The 20,003-nt window shown below is 36.9% G+C and overlaps 1 protein-coding gene across 1 annotated transcript in view; it reads right to left on the reverse strand.

Moving 5' to 3' along the window:
• PNPLA8 (patatin like phospholipase domain containing 8) overlaps positions 1 to 20,003 on the reverse strand; it is a 73,579-nt gene that overhangs the window by 10,930 nt on the left and 42,646 nt on the right. Inside the window, 1 exon segment of the mRNA XM_030549000.1 lies at positions 17,893 to 18,087. Coding sequence (XP_030404860.1) covers positions 17,893 to 18,087 — 195 coding nt within the window.

Raw genomic sequence — 20,003 nt, forward strand, 5'->3', positions numbered from 1 at the left:
ATTCCTACTAGCTCTTTATTTTAATATAAATTTAATTATTTTATGTTGCCCCGATTTTAAATTCTGTGAATTTTTGTACCAACAATTAATAAATGAGTTACAGAAGTTGAGGAGGGGAGGACTGGAAGTTAATTGCTGAATACAGACAGCTGAGGGTGAGTCATGGGAAGTTTTGGAGATCTTGGAGCAAGTATGGATGTTGGTAGTGGGGAGAGCAATGTATCTCCTCTTTCCCTCCCCCTTTTTGGCCAGGGCAGAGGAAACAAATGGGGGGTAGGGGAGAAGGTTTGGATTCGTTCTCCCTGCCCCTGAGCTAGTTACATGACTTCATCCTATTCCCAATCAGCTACTAATTTAAACAAAGACAAAAACGTAATAGAATGCTGTTTCTGTTAAAATGAACACTGGTGAAAGAGTAAATGTTGACCATAGCTATTTTTTCAGAATTTCTGCAGACTCAGGAAGACACTACCATTATCAATTTACATTTGGTTCACATTGTGAGACTTTTTTTTGTAACCGTTAGGGTTATATACTTAAAAAATATAAATGAAATCCTAGATTGTGGAGCAGTGTTATGCAGCACTTAAATAACGATCTGCAATGATCTTCAGCCACGTATATACATTGTATGCAGAGTACTAGCTACAGACAATGCAGTTACAATGAAGGATTTCCAAATGTCATTTTATAACAAACACTTAAATCAAATAAAATGATCTTTCAGATTCTAAATACTTGTTTCCTCATTTTAGTGAAGACTGGAAACTAAAATGTTTTCATTGAAACAAAACATCTTTAAATAGCCAATACATAAGTCCTGAATGACTGACCTAAATATTGCATAAAGTGGATCACTTCATGGGATCATGATGAGCTTTTCATGTTTGTCTGAGACTCTACACGACACTGCAAAAATAATTCCTTATTCAACTGTATTCATAAAACACAGTGAGATTATCACAATCTTCTTTACAACATACTAATCCCTGGTTGGGGTTGAGAGTATCTATTTTTATTGTCAATTTGATTTGGGTTTGCGCTAATATTCATTTCGTTTCTTTCTTCCGTTTGCTGAGCATGTTCAGTATTTGTTACTATTTTAAGTGCTTTTTTCCATAGTTATAAGGATTCTAAGCTTTTAAAAGTCAGGCATTAGTATAATAAACACAAACCAAAATGTAGGTTAATCATTCAGTTTGGCTAACGTCCTTTCAGTGCTATGGAATATCCGATAGACTAAAATTAAAGAAAATGCAGAGGTACTAAAACAATGTCAGGTAAAAATGCCAAAGTTCTACATTGATGAAGAGTTGATGAATAAATAGGATAAACTTGACCAATCCCTGGGTGCAAGGATTATATTTGTGGGCCAAAATCTGACAGTTTGTTCTTGACTTCCTGCCTTTATTTTAAAAAGAAATTATGTCAAGTTTGTCAGTTTGAATTAAAGACCCAGTTTCCACTGTCTTTGCCTTATTGAACTCTTTATCAATCACCTTTCTGAAGCATTTCATCTATTTGAATATTGCAGGTGTAGTTGTTATCACCATTCCCAGCATGCTTCCACAGCAAAGAACAACAATGACAGGCCAAGGGTAGTATACTGGTATGTGAAAAGACTTACCCAAGCTATTGATCTTTGACTCTTTCTTGAAGAGATGGACCAATACAAGTTCATGATTGTGTGAAATCAAGTTACAGAATGAGGCTATGGAACACCCTGTTAAGTGCAATAAATTATACAGTGGAGTGGCCATCACTGAAAAGAATGTGGGAACTATAGTGTACAAGAGCCTAGCAGCTGTGGTGACAAGCTGGATTTTCTAACCTACAGATTGATAATGATGAGGTTTTGGAGAACTAGCTTGTTTTTCATCTACATGTATAATCAGTTGCACTTAAAACATGATGAACTTTTGAATGCTCCCGGGTATAACAATTAGCGAATGCAAGGCACCAGCAAGAAGTATAGAATGTATCAGAAGCAGCATGTACAGTAGCCTTTAACATGCATTCTGACATCTCTACTTTAAAGATCAAATATTCATTCCTCTCTGTATGTTTTCAAAATAGTGATTTACACTTATAACACATACATTTCGTAGACCCACTGTGCATACATGCATTCTACTGTCTCAAAGCCACCCTCAACTTTCAGCTTATCCTAAGGAAAGATCAAGAAACAATCCAAACAAACCTGTTCTTGCTTTACCAGACTGAAAATGTTTTCATCAAGATTAGATTATATCCCAAACAAAATTACCCAATTTAAGGTGCAATTCTCCAAGCTCATGAGCACCTCGTGCGTGGTCCTGAGCCTTCTCAACTCCTGTAAAATTCAGGAAGTGAGGAGAGGATCAGCTCCTTTCAGAAAGTACAGAACACATTCCAGTATAAAGCCTCATTTTTTATACAGAATACTGTGTACACCATGGAAGCTATATAATCAGTTAGTTTAGATTTAAAGTGAACATGTTTAAAAAATGTTATTTTCAGAAGCTGAACTTTAGTGTCAGCCTAAATCACATACGTCATAATATAAATGAAATGGTCATTACCCATAGAGATTGGTACGTTGGAATCCATGATTAAAAGGGTGACTACAATTTACTGCCACTCTTCAAATGACTATTCGGTTAACAAGCATCGATATAAAGTATGTGCAAATGTACAGGGTTCATTCAGACTACTGGGCAAGTGGCCAGAGCTGAAAAGTGGCTCATTTCCTTTATTCTCTCTGGTTCTTATGTTGTCTTTCCTTGCCCTACATTTTGACATCTCTTCCCTTTGTTTACACTCACAACAGCTGTTAGTCCCACTCTTCACTTAACCAAACATACAAGCCATTCCTGCCCTTTGGTGTTTCTCCATTCTTATGATGCTCTATCCTGTCATGCTGCTGCAGTCAGTGAGATAGCAAATATGTCACACTTATTAACATTATGATTTTTGTAACATTTCTCCAGATGTAAGTCAGCTCTGCTGCCAGAACACTCAACATAATGAAGTGGTACAACAAGGAAAGAGTATGTAAATGAGCGTTGAAAAAGATTTTCCAACAGGTGTTCAGTTAACATCCCTTGCTCAACAGCAAATCAACTAGTTTCATACTGGACAATATACAATTTTTCACACAGTGACAAATTTTACCAGAACCTTTTATAAAAGTAATTCAGTATTATCTTTTAATTTTTAATAATATATTCATAGATCTAGTGCTATTTAGTGTGACATGAAAATTCAATAAACATTACAATGTAAGATTTTTTCCTTGAAGTTTTGAATGTGTGCTCTTGGTTAGAATAGTAATTTCAAGTCTGTGGGAAAGATAAGAATTTTACTTCTAAAGCACTAGAACTCACAGTTACAGCTTGATACTGCCAAAGGAACTGATATGTGCCAGTTATAACGAAAAAGCAAATACAATGCAATAAATAGGGTGTGGGAAATCAAATGGGTGAGATTCTAAATGTAGCCATTTGCAGTTTTGCCCTATTTATTCTTCTGGAAGGAGATGGTCAAGTTTTTAAAAGCTCCTCCAAATTTACAGTATAAAGTGAGATAGAAAATACAAACAATTCAACATATACAGATCCTGAAAGATACTGAGTCCCATTGAAGTCCAACACACAAGGGGTAATTTTAGGCATTTCTTGTTGATTTGTACATGTCAAATTTAAATATTTGAAGTTGATGGGGTTTGCATGCACCCTGACTTTCTCAGGACCAGGACTTTGAAGCAGTGGTTCTCAAATTTCTTAATCCCATTTCCCCCCCCCCAAAAAAAAAATTCACACGTTCTCTCCACGTTACAAAACAGATTAACTAATAGTTGTGGGACATTCCTCTCTTCAGTTTTACTGGTGCAGATTTGAGGGGGCTCAGACTCTTGCAGAGCTAAAAGAACAAAAAACCCCAACAGATTTTCTTGTAATGCAAAGTAGCCTAGGAAATGATTTCTTGTGACCAGCCTGCAAGATACCTATCCTTACTGCTGCAAATTAGTATTTTTTGTGGGCGTATCCTTAGATTAAGTTAAAAAAACAAACAAAACCAAAATGAAAAAAAATCAATTCCCTCCCCCCGCCCCAAAAAACAACAACTCACTAACCAACCAACTATTGGTTTCAAAGGTAAAGAATTAAAATTAGGATATGTAAGTCAACTGTGGCAAGGATGGATATGTATTATAAAGGAGGCAGACACAAACTTCTAAAGTCATAGGGAAATCTCACACATGCTAGAAACCAGAAGCAGCGGAACAGGAATGGGGTGGGAAGAAGGCTAGCATCCCCACAGTAGAAATACTGCAGGGTGGCAGCTGATGGATGTCCCCTTGCCCCCCAGTGTTTTCCACCACCACAATATCTCGCAGAGGAAAGACTGGAGCAGCCACCACAGTGCATGAGGATTGGGCTGGTCTCTAGGAACAGCTCTCCACTCACTGCCTTCTAGCCACCACTAGTCCCTGCAGAGGCACCTAGCCCAGGAGATGGGCAGAAGCACATATGCCAGCTGTTGGGGTGGAGGACAGGCCACCCAGGAAGTGGGGCATCACTGCACAGGATGCCAGCCACCACAGGGCACCAGCTGCCAAGGAACTGCCAGAGGAATGGCAATAGGAATTGCTGGGATGCCCCTTTCCAGAGTGGAGATGGCTGCTCTCCCTGCTAACCCCCTCTTAAATCTCCTTGCTCCCCCTCCTATCCTTCTCCCCCCACACTCACAGCAATCTTATGCCCCCCACTAGAAACTCAGGGGCACAGAGCAAGTACTGTTGACCTCACGGGAGGTCTTCTCTTCCCCTGAAGGTCACAAACTGCACTTGAATAATCTTGGTCTTGGAGCATATAAATAATCAGTAAGGATCAAATCAAAATACGTTACAATATTATATATTGTACTAAACAACAGAAACTTAATTACAGTTTAATTGGGTCATACTTCACTGTTGGCAGCCAGCTGTTTGTTTGTATGTTCATAGCCAGTCATTATATTTCTTAAATTTGTCAAATTCAGATTGTGCCTTGAAATTTTCTATGGTACCCTGTATCTGCACAGATTCAGTATAAGGCTGCTAAACTCTGTGAAAAAAATATTTTACCATTATATGAGACTTAGTAAAGCCAAGTCTGATATTTGGGAGCTGAGTCTGTTGGCTCCATAGTAACCATTTCACTTCACTGCTTGTGCAGACATGCTTTGCATTTCTAGTTCATTTTTACAGACTTGCTCTGTTGTTTACCTTCATTATATTTGTGAAAAAGTGGAGACAGAACTAATACAAGACTATTGCAGCTAAAGACAAGATTTTGAAAGGACTTCTCAAAAGTATTTTTCAAGTCTAAACCTAAAATCAACATAATTAACAGAGATTAAAGTTAAGGCTTGTTCTTGGGTTGAGGCATATGAAAAGCTTCTACATTGTTAAAATGGGCTACTTTCTAAAAAAATTAAATAGATTAAAAACTCTATCCTAGTGTCCAATAAGTGAGTGTGCACTGCCAAGTATATTGTACATTCAGTTAATGTGCTTGCATAAGTGGCAGTGGACATCCTCAGACCAGAAGACAGGACCGAGCCTAGACACAAAATTTATGCAGCATCTTTTACTATGTGCAATATTTCTGGTTTGGGCAGAGACGCAGAGCAAGTGAGAGACTGACTCTACAGCCCAGTGGTTATGGCATTCACCTCACAGGTGGGAGAGGCAGTTTCATGTCCCTATTCCAAGAAATATTATTTTTACAAATTGGAACAGCTCCAACAGAAGAGATTGAGAGAGAGACCCAACCCTGAACTCCCAATAGCCTGGTGGTTAGGACACACTCCCCTCCCTCGGCTATCTTCTGTGCAGATTAGGCATAATCCGAGCGTGCTTAATGGATTGGGTCCTGCAGGTGACACAGAGAGAGAAAATGTCCAGTTTCAGGATGCTGCTAGGGCTGAGGTGTGACCTAGTGTGCTGAATATCTCAGTGGTATTGGGATTTAGGCATTTTTGATATGCCCACTAGAGGAAATTTAACTGCCTACAGGGTTAGGCGGCAGCTGGGTATAGTTTTGTGAATGTCAGTGGTGCCTAAATATTGGCTTTAGTTACCTAGAAAGCCAGTTAGGTGCTTAAATCTCTGTCAATCTAGCCCTTATATTTATTCAGGAAATTATTACTGGTCTGCTAAATCCTATTTTTTTCAAAGATATGCTCGAATTCAAGATTTTTCTTTTACATATAAAAGGAGTCTAATAAACCAAATCCAATAGTACCATAAACTAATCCCTGAATTATACCCAATAGGAACATACAGTACTTCTGATGTAAGTGCATTTAACAATCTAATTGTCATCAGGCTGATTATTCTTACCTATTCATTCTGAAGGTGTGTGAAGAACTTTTAATTTGTGGTGTATAATTTTAGGTGAACTATGCTCTAGAAGAATAAAAATCAGTTTTAAAAATGTTTTGTTTAATAAAAAAAATAGCAAAGTTTAACCACTTTGGAAGTGCTACTGAATATGAGCTCCCCAGCAGGCACATGAAATCCTTAGGGACTGTCAGTCCCCTCCATAAGCTATTTTCAAAGGTAGGGAAAATGGAAATTGCACACACTAAATAATGGAGGGCTAGAATTGCCTCACTTTTGCTTTGATGGTGGTAGGTGGCCAGGGGTGGTGATATTTTCATCTTAAAACCAGGAACTCCATGTACAAATTTTCATAAGGCTCTGGAACTAACTACTTATATTTTCATTTTAATATTAGGACTGTTCCATTTTAAAAGTTACATTTGGAGAGGGGAAAAGGGAAAAGTAGTTTTTAATCTTAATAAAATGTATGTTTTATAGCAAATTGATCTAGTGGCCTAAATAAAGGTAACCCTTATCATATAAATAAAGAATTTCATTCACAGTTTATTTGAAAAAAATACACACTTTTGCTGCACAATAGAGATGCCCTCAGGTCACCAGATTCATTTATAATGTATGCTCTGTGTTGTTGTATTCTAAAATGGGGAATTAATTGATGATGGATAACAAATACTCTCCTTCCACAGACCAAATGCATCCATCATTTTAAGAATAAATTTTACCATCCAGAAAGACAAAGATCCTCCTTCAAATTGCTCTCAAATATAGCCATGTAAATTGATAAGTAAAAGATCCATCATAATATTAACCAAACTATGATTTTCGTTCAATTTATTATTTTAAAAAGTTTAATATCAGAAAAAAATGCTAAATAGAGCTTTGAGAAGTGATTGCTGTAATCTGGCTGCTTAATGGAACACATTAGTGCCACCAGAACTGGCTAAAGGAACTATTTTAAAAAAAATTCTTTGCATGTATTTATCTTGTTGCAAAAATAATTCTGTTATAAAAAGCCTCCTTTGCTATCTAGTCTGACTTCTAAACATCATACAAAATGGATGTAAATGGCACACAAGCTGCATTATGAACAAAGACAGGATTATTTTATGCTGGATGAGATAACGTCTCCTCTTAATTTTGCCTTCGATTGAGAAGAAAACTCTGCAGACAGTAACAAACTGACTAAGTTTCACAGTATAGCAGTAACAGAATTTCTGAAACTTTTGAAATTTCACATATATACTGTGTATTTAAGGAAAGTATGATTAATCAATATTGCACTCAAAAATATAAATCAGAGGTCTTATGAATAGAAATTAACTCTATATAATTAAAGTTTGAAAGTCCTTTCCAACTCACTCAAACATACTTGTGAAGTAAAATACATGTACACATTCATACTTAGGATAATTGTTATAGTGACATTAAAAATGTAAATAATTCTATTCGCATAAAAATTGGTTACTTTACTAAAATGATATACTGTCCCATATAATAAATCCTGTCTTGAAAACCATTTTCTCATGAATATTGGCTGATAATGTAACACACTAATGAACAAACATCTATGGATGTCACACACAAATGTTACTCTACAAATTCTTAACTAGGCATATGAATGCTATTGCCATTAGAAGTTAAACATTTGAAAAACTTTTTTTTTTTTTTTGAAATAGCAATGTTATTTCTTTGGGATTAATGATGTGCTGGGGTTAATGGGCTGATTATCTTGAGCTATTAACTCCTCTCAGCCACTCAATCAGCAAGAAATGGTCAGCTGGTTGGTAGTTACTGCTGAATTAGTGGCTGCATACGAGATACTGACAAAATAGTCAGATATCTTACTGATGCACATTTGCTAAATATTGACTAGCATATTTAAGAATAATGATTGGTCATAAAATATACTGTTAGATGTTTCATATAAAACACAGAATATATGTATTATAAGTTGAAGTCTGTACACTGTTTAATGAACCAGGAGCACACATCACCGAACAATACACAATACAACTCCATTTTAGAACTAATTGGAGATTGAGTTCTTTAAATGAAAAGTTTATAAAATTTCACATCTCAAAAATTAGTTAGTACTGTGCATAAGTTAACTTATGAATCATTCAGTGATAATTCACATAAAAAAAGGGTAACAAAATGTATAGTGCACGGGTCGGCAACCTTTCAGAAGTGGTGTGCTGAGTCTTCATTTATTCACTCTAATTTAAGGTTCCGCGTGCCAGTAATACATTTTAACGTTTTTATAAGGTCTCTTTCTATAAGTGTATAATATATAACTAAAATATTGTTGTATATAAAGTAAATAAGGTTTTTAAAAATATTTAAGAAGTTTCATTTAAAATTAAATTAAAATGCAGAGGCCCCAGATCGGTGGCCAGGAGCAGGGCAATGAGAGAGCCACTGAAAATCAGCTCGCGTGCCGCCTTTGGCACACGTGTCATAGGTTGCCTACCCCGGTATAGTGTTTCTTGGGCATCATGAAAGAGAACACTGAAGAACCCAATGATGCTCACACACTACCTTTTCAAAGCAGGAGTCATCTGATACCAAGGTGCCTTCACTCGAGCTTGGGAAGGTAAATATACCCCACCCAGAGTGTGGTTGACCTCTGCTCACTACCCAAGAACATATATGTGAACATGGATGAGGGATACGGGGTTTTTTTCTTGTTAGGTAAAAATAGTTCATGTAACTGGCTGTTCATAAAATCAGTGTGTGCAGAATTGGGGAGTTCTACTGTACCGTGATATACAACATACAACTTGCCTGCTTCATTGGGATGTTGTAAGGGTTCAATTCTTATAAAAATGCTTGACCTTACATTTATGGAGTTGAAGAAGAGAAGGGAATACTAGACCACCTGGTGCAATCTCCTATATATCACAGGACATAAAATTTCCACCTACTTTTCATTTGTTTAGAGCCCTATAAATTGAACAGACATTTCAGAAAGGCATGCAATCTTGATTTAAAAACTTCAAGACATGGCAAATCAACCACTTCCTTTGGAAATTTGTTTTAATGGTTAATCACCCTCTGTTAAAAATCTGTGCTCAATTTTAATTTGTCTGGCTTCAGCTTCCAGTTATTGGTTCTTGGTAAGCCTTTTTCTGCTAGATTTAAAACCCAACACCCAATTTAGTACCCAGTATTTTCTCCACATAAAGATACTTATGCACTGTGATCAAGTCACCTCTCAATCTTCTTTTTGATAAAGTAAACAGACTGAATTCTGTAAGTCTCGCATTAAGGCATTTTTCCAGCCCTTGAATAAACTTTGTGTCTCTTTCGGGATTTTTCAACATACTTTTAAAAATGTGGACACCAGAACTGGTCATAGTAGTCCAGTATCAGTCTAATAAATCCTGTATATACAGGGAAGATCCTTTTCAGCGTCAGTGCTTTCCAGAATCCAGCACCCCATTCTATCGGTAGGGTCTGCATTCCTTCTTTCTAGATGTGTAACTTTGCATTTGGCGGTATCAAAACACATTTTGTTTGAATTGGCCCAGCTGACCAAGGGATCCAGATTACTCTGTATGGCTATCCTATCTGTCCTTATCATTATTTACTACTTTGCTAATCTTTATGTCATCTGAAAATTTTATCAGCAGCAATATTATATTTACTTCCAGATAATTGATAAAAATGTTGAAAAATGTTGGGATTCGTACCAATCCCCACAGAACCCTACTAGAAACTCTCCCATTCACCAATAGTCTCTGTCCATAGTATTAAGATCACTTGCCAGTGCAACTAGGGCTGTCCTTGCTAAATGAAGACCTGAAACAGACTGGAAGGTGTCTAGAATGTTGGTGGTAGTGATGAGCTGCTAAAAGTTTGCTCGCCACCAACCTAAATTAATTTACCACAGGAGGGAGAAAGATTAGTGACTGAAGAGTAGTTGACATGCTTGGTGGAATTAAATGATTGTTTCTTGACCATGAGACAGATTGATGCATGTTATAGAGATGATGGAAATAAACCTTCCTTGAGGGAACAACTGTCAACAGTGGCTCCAAGTATTCTCCTCTGGCTTTTACTAGCAATGAAAACCACAAGTCCACATCATATGCTTCCTTCTGTGCTTCCTGCACCTCTGTTAGAAACACTGGCTTAAATTCTGTTTAGAAAGGGGAATTGTTTTTCACCTTTCATCTCCAGCTGGGTTGATAGTGCTGGAGAGACGGTCTCTGATACACTTGATTCTTTTCAAGTATATAGTATGTAGCATTTAAAAGTGGAACTCTACAGTTGTCTAGACTGGTTAGATGGCTCCCTAACTGACCCAGTACTGAAGGCTGATATTTTGTGGAAGTCCTGGTGGAAAAGGAACATGACTCTTTACTCTCCTGTTCTGCAATGGCATGGATATCATACAAACCCTTTATGATGCAACTGAATGGACTAAGATTTAGAACTTCATTATAGCACCCTCTTCTGCTTTGTGTAGATTTGCATTGTATTGAATAACTAGCTGGGTGAGCTGCATCAATACAGTTCTACAAATTCACAAATCTAAACAAAATATTTTAATCTAACAATACCAAAAAAGTTACCATAAACCAGCTATAAATGCCCCAATAATTAAATTCACAACTACAAAAAGATATCATTCAACTGCACAATAAGTAAAAATTAACAAACCACCAATAACATAGCAGCAAGAATACCTCCTCTCCACTTTGCCCAAACACCCTACACTCTCAAACCTCCCCAGAAGCCCTAACAGAAATTTACACACCTCCATATACTTGGCACATGAAGGTAAATTCCTCCTCTCCTAAACAATAAAGAAAATTTCCAGTAGGACTAGAGGGAAGTGCACGTGACAACAACTGTACAAAGACAAGAGATAAAAATAAATATTTGGAGTTCTTAGTTTCAAAATTAATTTAGTTTAATTTTATAAAATTGTGAGATGACATACCTGTTATGCTGCATCCTATCTAACCCTTTATTGCACATCCATCACCACAGTATATCCCAGGCACGGCCAAACTGTGGCTTGTGAGCCACATATGGCTCTTTTACTGTTGAGGTGTGGCTCACAGAGTCTCCCATGTACTCCCCCCCACATTCTCGCCTACAAGACTGGGCAGGGGAGAGCTCTGGGCTTCTGCCCTGCAACAGGGTGGTAGGACTAGGGGCTTCTGCCCTGCATTGGGGTGGTAAGACTAGGGGCTTTAGCCCAGCGGGGTGTGTGTGTGTGGGGGGAGGGGTTAGGGAATCAGGGCTGAAGCCCCCACACTCTGAGATGACCTACATTCTAAGTCGTCTCCTTAGAAGATGGGAGGCAGTCTGGAGTTTAATTTTGAAAGCTGAAAGTTTAGAACCAGTTAGGGTAGGAATTCACTGAGCAAGTCACTTCTGAGGGCCTCTTTATTTGGTGCAAATGTTGAGTACTTCTGCAGGTTTGTTGCCTTTAGTTACTAGGAGAAAAAAGTCTGGAAAATAACTGGGAATGATATTGTTTCATTTTATTATTTTATCAAGAGCCCACTTGAAGTTCTAGGCACTTCACTATATTACGTTAACATTTACAAATAATTTTTCTATATTACAGAAGATATTCCCATTATTTTTTAGGTTGCATCTTCACCAGCATTCTTCTTCACATTTCCCATTATTCCACTTTCACAGATGAAATTCCACTATTAGCAGTACTAATGTAGACTAGCTGACAGCAATTTAACTACCATATTATCTAACCCTGCCCAGAACAGGTCTAGATGACATGGTGGTTAAATTATTAGTGGCCTGCCTACACTAGTGCTCCCACAAGCGGAGTTGTAATATATTAGAGCAATGATGGGAAGTCTGAAGAAATTTGCTAGTGAAGGGAAGCCCTTAGTGTTAACAAGTATATTTTGTCTTAAGAAAGAAGATGTATTTCTGTTTTAAATCTTTATTTTTTAATGAATTATTCCTATGGTACACATTTAATTTTTCCTGTGAAATCAAACAAGTGAAATGTGCATAATAATTCTGGTTAAATCTTAGCTTGCTCTATTATTTAACTGACAATTTGCTTAACATATCATGCTGCCTAAACAAGTGACAATACTGAGTATCCCAAACAGTGAATGTTTTTTATACTGAAGAAAAAAGGAAGAGATATAAGAAACTGCTTTCCCTTCAGGGGAAAGTGAAGGGGAAAAAACACATTCAATGGTAGCAAGAAGACTGGGAGATGCTACACATCATGGGTGTTTTATATCTAGAGTTTAATATCAGATTTCTTTTTATATATAGATAATAGTATAACTTCCATATCTTGACATCATGACTCGGTATCCCTAGACTTTCATGGTTACTACTGAAGCATGCTAGAAGAATAAAATCCCCTTGAATGTTTAATGTGTTCCTCTTTTGAGCCGCAAAGAGCATTAATCCTCCTCCTCTCATCTACCCACAGCTGCACTGTTTTTCCTACTTGCTAGGGCTAACAGGATAGCACTGTACGATTGAGCAAACAAACATTGCTAGTTGTTTTTTGGCAATATAAACTATATAAACTTTATAGCAGCTGATCTCCATCCAGCAAATATTTAGGCATCTGATGCCTGTGAGACACAGCAATCCCATACTCTGTCAACATATGTACTAAACGAGTTACATTTAAGAAATAATGAGCATAATAAATTTCTGAGCCTTTCCAAAATTTGACCGCAACCAGTTCAACGAGCCATGTTGTATGTGTTTTGCTGGAAACAGAGTGTTTGAGACAGAGAGGGGAAAAAAAATTTAATGAGAGACCGATAGCCATGGTTAGATTCAGACACAGTTCAGGAATGCATTGTTCAACATTCTCTATGATGCTCCGCCAGTGCATCTCAATCCTGGCCTTGCTTCAGTCATCCAACTACTTCATATAGTTTCAGCTAGGATTTCAGTTTCAACAAATATCAGACAACATTAGTGGGGGAAACAGAAAGGCCAACTACCTATAAAAATCTACAAAAAAATCTGGAAAGTCAGAATATTTTTTAGATTCATCCTGATACCCTATAATCAGGTCTTTTTTTGCAAGCACAATTGAAGGATGCAACCAACCGACAAACTGATGCAATATTTTGTCCCCAAGTAATCCCTTATCAAAAAATGAAAGGCCAAAAGCCATACAATGTAATGTTCACTGACATTTTAACAACCATTTTGACACCTTAACTGGGTCTCCAGGGACCTCTACAGAATTTTTTTTAAAAACTGTAAAAATTGTAACCATATCTCCATATATTATTCATGTGAACTGAGAATTAGTATTATTGAAAAAAGACAACACGATGATGAGCTATTCTAAGTGGTGAGAGGACATTTTCCAAGCCATTTGAAAAACTCGTTTTTAAAAGAAAAGTGTCATCATTCTGAGATAACACTACAAATATTAAAGACTTTGACGCAGGCCATTACTTCCAATTGAAGTAATGCCTCCTGGTTCTGAGACCCTTTGCAAGCATATAACTATATCATTTATTTGATGTAAGCATTCTATATAATTTCTGTAAGAAAATAAAATAAAATTTAGTATGCATTTCATTTCCAGCCGACTCTTTAAGAGTACACAGTATTCAAAGCTCTTAAAATATAGCCACAATTTTCCCCATCAAATTGATAAATGAACAGATGTAATATAAAGAAAGTAATACCAGGTGATAAAATGGAATGATTCCTCTCCATATTAAAAATCAAAAGGAAAAAATCTTTTCTGCAGTATTTTGGTCAATGAGACTGATGGATGTAGGTAATGAAAATATGAGTACGGAGTGTTCCAGATATTGTACAACTGAGGGATTTCTAAGGTAGATATCATCATGATATCAATACCACAGTAAAGGCATGCACACTAGGATTTTCCCCAAATTCCACCAAAGCCCAGTCAACCGTGGCAAGTCATGTACCAGTTCACTTGTCTAATATACTAGCACACACTGGCAAAGAAAGATTTGCAAGAAGAGCGCAATGGGAAGGCTGATTCCCTCTGACTGCATCCTTTAGAACTCCACAGGAGAGTCTTCTGCTCATCTAGAGATAGAGCTCCCTTGGTGCTTGCTCTCCAGTGCTATTTTCATCCATGATTTTTAACTCTCAAAACGTAAGCAGGCAAGTGGCTATGTTGAGAGCTGACCTTAGAAAGCAGAGAGGAAATAAACCATCAAGTTCTCCCTGCCTGAGCTGGAGAAGTTTCAAACTGAACAAGTACTGAGCTGATTGTATTCCAGAATTACTTTACACTAACTTGAAGAAAGGAATGCATAGGAAACAGCAGCTTTGAGAATTTTAAAAGAACTCTATAAAGTTGTATATTGCATGAACTGATTGATGATGTCTGACATAATGTCTTCTAAGTTCCATTTTATTAGTTTACCATCTTCTTTCCATTAGAGGAAACAGTGTGTTTAGTACTGGAAACATGCTCAGCCTTGTACAATACACAAAAATAAGAACTGTTCGTGCCCCTAAAAGCTTAGACTGAAAGAATGGGAAACCCAGAGGTGGAATAATTTAGAGTATCCCACATCTCTTGTCTTCTAATAATTGAAATAAACCAAGTGAGGTTTTTTGAAAGATCTGACTGAGAAAAAAGTGGTGACTTTGTGAATCAGTAAAAGCAGCGAAGAGTCCTGTGGCACCTATAGACTAACAGACATTTTGGAGCATGAGCTTTCGTGGGTGAATACCCACTTCATCAGATGCATGCAGGTGCCACAGAACTCTTTGCTGCTTTTACAGATCCAGACTAACACGGTTACCCCTCTGATATTTTGTGAATTAGGAGGACTTTCCACACAAAGGACTAGAATGGAAAAAATAGAGATAGGAGTGGAAAAATAGAATGAATAGGGTACCGAGTCTGGCATCAGCAGCTTTCGATAATTGTAGACAATGGACATGATTCTTGGTTACAGCAAGGCCCTTTACATGCTCTGGCAGTTTAAAGGGGCCTTAAAGTGAGTATATCATCATCTTTAAGGCCCCTTTACACTGCCTGGGTGGTGTAAAGTGGCCACGGTGTCCCATTGTGTCCCATCATATTGTAAGAATGACAATTAAAATATTCTATTGAGGGAAAAATAATTCTACTTTTTTAACCACTTTTCATATAGAAATATACTTTAATGTGAACAGTGCTCTCAGCACAAGGAAAGAGGGGGACGAAAGGTGAGAAGAGGAAGAAAAGTGCTTCACATAGCTTAACAGTGACCCAACAAGCAGTTGTGGAGCAGCTTGGAAGGCCTCCAAAAGCCAAGGCAGCCCCCTTTCCTGTCCTTCTTGGCCAGATGGGAGATGCACATACTGCTAGGTCTCAAGCAGCGCTCAGCCTGGGAATAAATGTGATGTGTGTTCATTTTTTTTTTTTAAATTAAAACTGTTACAAAACAATAACCTCAGTCAGCATTGGTGAAAAGTGTGTACCTGGCTATAGTCACATATATGACCCCCCAAAAGAAACAGCCTCAAAACAAACATAGGAAAAAGAACATATTAAGAAAATGGAAGGCTTCTCAGGATCTGACTGAAGTGGCTTATAAATGTTCATCCTCAAATACTTAAATTGTAAAGTCACTATTTTTAAACATTCCATAATTTATTAGGATTTAATATATTGTTTTCCCAACTATTAGACACATTTAATGCTAGAAACATATGAACAAAGACATGTTACCTGACACATTTAAAATTAAAAGATTGAAAAAAACACCAAGTGCACAGTAAGGAATAATCCCTCTCTTGTAGGAAGATGTGCTAAGTCACCTAATAAGTCTTTCCTCTGAATATACCTTAAAAAAAAAAAACACTCCATACAATAGATATACTAATGCAAATACAATTTTTTAAAACAGAAAGTCAGCATTTCAGAAACTCTATTGACATAATTTGATACCCTCAATTCCTATTTTATTTCAAACAAAACAAGACATTACAGGGTACCACATGGCTACTCTCAAGAGTTAAGATCCACCCCTTCAATAGCACTGACTCTCTGAATTAGATGTCCAGAATATTCCTACTATGTTATGTTATGTAAGTGCTAATTATGTGCTCGGTGCTGCAAATGGCACAAGTTAAAAAAAAAAAGTAGTCAGTGTTCTGAGGAGCTTACAATTTTAAGAGACCAAGCCTGCGAACAGTTACCAGGCACATCTTTACTTCTGGACATAGCTCCACTGAAGTCTTGTGTTTTATCCAATTTAGTTTTAAAATATGCCAAGAGTGTCTTCCACCACTTTCTTTGGAAGACTACTCCACAGCCAAATTCCTTAGTGATCTCTCCCTGTGAGGAAAATTAGCTGATGGGCCTATGCACAAAAGTTTTCAGGATCAGGCCCTAAGAACAGACACAAATATTACTCATTAGGAAGTTCAGTGGACAGTGCTGTATAACTTGTTGGCTAAAATGTTCTGTGTTCTCTTTTAGCAGCTGACCCTCATGCAGTGATCAAGGGTATTAAAGTTAAAACATAATGGAACTTCTCCTTTAGCTCATGCAGTAGAAGCCTGTGCTTTTGGTGCTGAAGATCTCAGGTTCAATCTCCACTGATGACTCTTTCTGACAGCCAGAAAAATATCTGTCTACAAGAAAAGTTTTAACACATTCTACCTGTATCAGGTAAATGTATACTATAAAAAAGACCTTTGAAAATCAGAAGACCTGCAGGACTGGCAGTAAAGAGAGCACTGGAGGAAGGAAATGACACAGAAAGACTGAAGAGAACTATTAAAGAATGTATGCATCTCTTTCCACTTTCTCACAAATCAGTTAAAAGGTAACAGTACCTTAAAATGGAACAGGCTGTTGACATAAGACATTGACTTATTCAAGTTTTAATAACGATACATTTCTGTTGAACTAGTTAAAAGTGGGTGCTGCCAAAAGAGGTGCTGTGACAGCAGGCCTATTCTCATAACATAGCATGTGGTCATGGACTGCAAGGGAAATTCTCTTAGGAGTTATGACTGCCAGTCAGGGGAATTGAAATAATAAATTATAAACTTCACTAGTGTAGGGAACACTGAATAGTACTAATTTGTATTTTTCACGCTTTATGCTATTGTTTAATATTAGTTAAAACATCTGCTTAGTGAAATAATGCTTAATGAATTACCAGTTGTAAATAGGAACTTGGAAGCAATTTGCAACTCTTGTATAGTTTCTTTCCAGAATCAGAAGAATTTGAAGGCCTGGGTAGAGTGTGTGTGTGTGTGGAGGGGGTTGGTGAGAGAGAGAGAGAGAGAGAGAGAGAGAGAGAGAGAGAGAGAGAGAGAGAGAGACACACACACACTCTCTCTCTTCATGCTTTTTAACCTTTCTGTAATTGACAAGGAAACAAAGTGTTTCCTTTCCTCCCCTAACCTTTCTGGATTTTCTCTCTGCTGCCACTTCCTAATAATCTAAAGAATAAATAATTACTAAGATTAGAATTAAACATGATAATAGTTCTTAAATGTTCATCTCCAAATATAATGTAATAGGATATTTATTTATGCAGATGTCAACTTACTTGATGAAGGTCATTACCCAACACATATTCCTGAAAGTAACCTGGTGCAGCAGATGATGCTCTAATGGCTTGCCATAATTTATACTGACAACCTCCAATGTAGTGAGACTTGACACCTGGAAGGTGGTTGTAGTTTCTAAACACAAATGCTTTCAGTGGTGTTCCTCTGTTTACAATGGTGCTTACTGCAGCTACCTAGTAGATTAGAAAAATAAAGATAATTTCTGATACCGACACACTATATCTCCCACAGCTACAAGATTTAAATATTAGCTTTGTATATCATGCTGTGGGTACAAGTACACCTGACAATACAACTGTTAAAGTAAAACAGGAAAATAAAATTCACATGACTAGCTTGAACAAAAATGAATCCCTTGTAATTTACAACCGTGGTAAACCAATTTTTTTTTTATTAGGTATAGTCAAGAAATTTTCTTCTTTGTTTCTACCCTATGTCATGCTCTGTCTCCCTTCTGGTTGTGAAATATGGACACTGCTCCCTGTGGCGCTCACCAACACTTCTCCCACGTCAACCAGAGTCACAGCTGCAGAGTTGAGATACCTCCTCCCCAAGATTCTGCTTGCCCGTAAATGCCAGAGAAACTTAAACTCTGAGATAAAGTCAGCATCCTGTATTAATTTTATCTTTAAAAAGAAGACAACAGAACTTAATGGAAAGAAAGCACGGAGGGAAAAGTTTTGTTTCTTTTTGAACTGGAGGTGGTAGTAGAAAGAACATACAGACTTTTAATTCCCTATTCCTCTTCCAAACAGGCATCATGAGTTACCAGCACCCTATGCTACAATAGTCAAGAGAAAACAGGTCTCCATATTAAGTTTGTAAATCAGTGAAATCTCTTTTCTTGAACTTGTTATTTTCAGTGAGAAATAATGAGATTATCACCATTTGATATTCTGTTTTTCACAAGCTCTATCAACTAACATTTTATAGAGAATAGTCACATGCCTGAAATAAAATGATGGGTTTTTTTTAGTAAGTTATAGGCAAAGGCAAATGTTGGAGAAAAAATACTGTTTAAAGACAAATCTCTATGTCTAACCAGTGTTTTATTCTTTTTAATTATGTGGATGTTATTTCCAGCTTCTAGGAGCTAGTATAAAATATTTATTTCTAATCAACACAAAGAACTACATTAAAAGGTGGTCAAGGCTGCAAAGAGGAGCACTCAAAAAGTCAGAAAATAGCACTATCCGAGTCAAAATGATGTGCAACACGTACCTAATGTTACAAGCCTCAACAGAAGTAACTTTAGATTCTCCAGTCTAGCACAGAGGCTCATATCTTAATAATTCATGTATAAAGTGCACTTTTGTATTACACTTGTGGCAAGCTTCCTTATCTCAGGAAAACAAAAGAGTTCAAAAACATTCAATATTTCAACAAAAAATTAATCAAATTATAATATAACTAAAATAACTAAGATCATAAGTAGTATGAAATTCTCCTACATTTTATAGCTCTGGAATTTTACATAAAGATACTGAAATATCATGAACAAAAGAATTGTGCATGTTATTCCAAGTGGGAGAGAGAAAGTAGTCCTTCCCAGAAAGAAAGGTCAGGAAGCAACGATCAGCATGTTTTAGAGATATGCTTACCCATAATTATAATCACTATTTACTAAATGCTTACTATATGATGGCAAGAATTTGCAAGATCTTTAACTGATGATGCATAGCTCATGGCTGGCACTGTCTAAAACAATGCTGCGTGGCAAATTAGTGGGTGGGTGATACTATTTGCATACTAGTTTACAAAGTAGTCTTTGTTTCTGTGAAAGTATTACTCATCAGCACTTGAAGCTGAAGTTATGATATTAGCGTATCTCTCAGTTGCACAATTAGAAGTAAATCACTGTATTCACAGAAAATATGGCTTTACCAGGAAAAAAACAATATGTGTAAAACTTCTATATGTCAGTGATTAAGCTACAAATGATGAAGTACAATTTTCTGTTCACTCCAAAAGGGTTGTCTTCTGCTTCCACTGAAGCCAATGGCAAAACTTCCATTGACTTCAATGGGAATACGATCACACTGAAAAACGTATACTGTATTTGGTTTTTTAACACCTACACATTTTTCAC

The sequence above is a fragment of the Gopherus evgoodei genome, chromosome 1, assembly GCF_007399415.2.
Source record: "Gopherus evgoodei ecotype Sinaloan lineage chromosome 1, rGopEvg1_v1.p, whole genome shotgun sequence".
Classification (NCBI taxonomy): domain Eukaryota; kingdom Metazoa; phylum Chordata; order Testudines; family Testudinidae; genus Gopherus; species Gopherus evgoodei.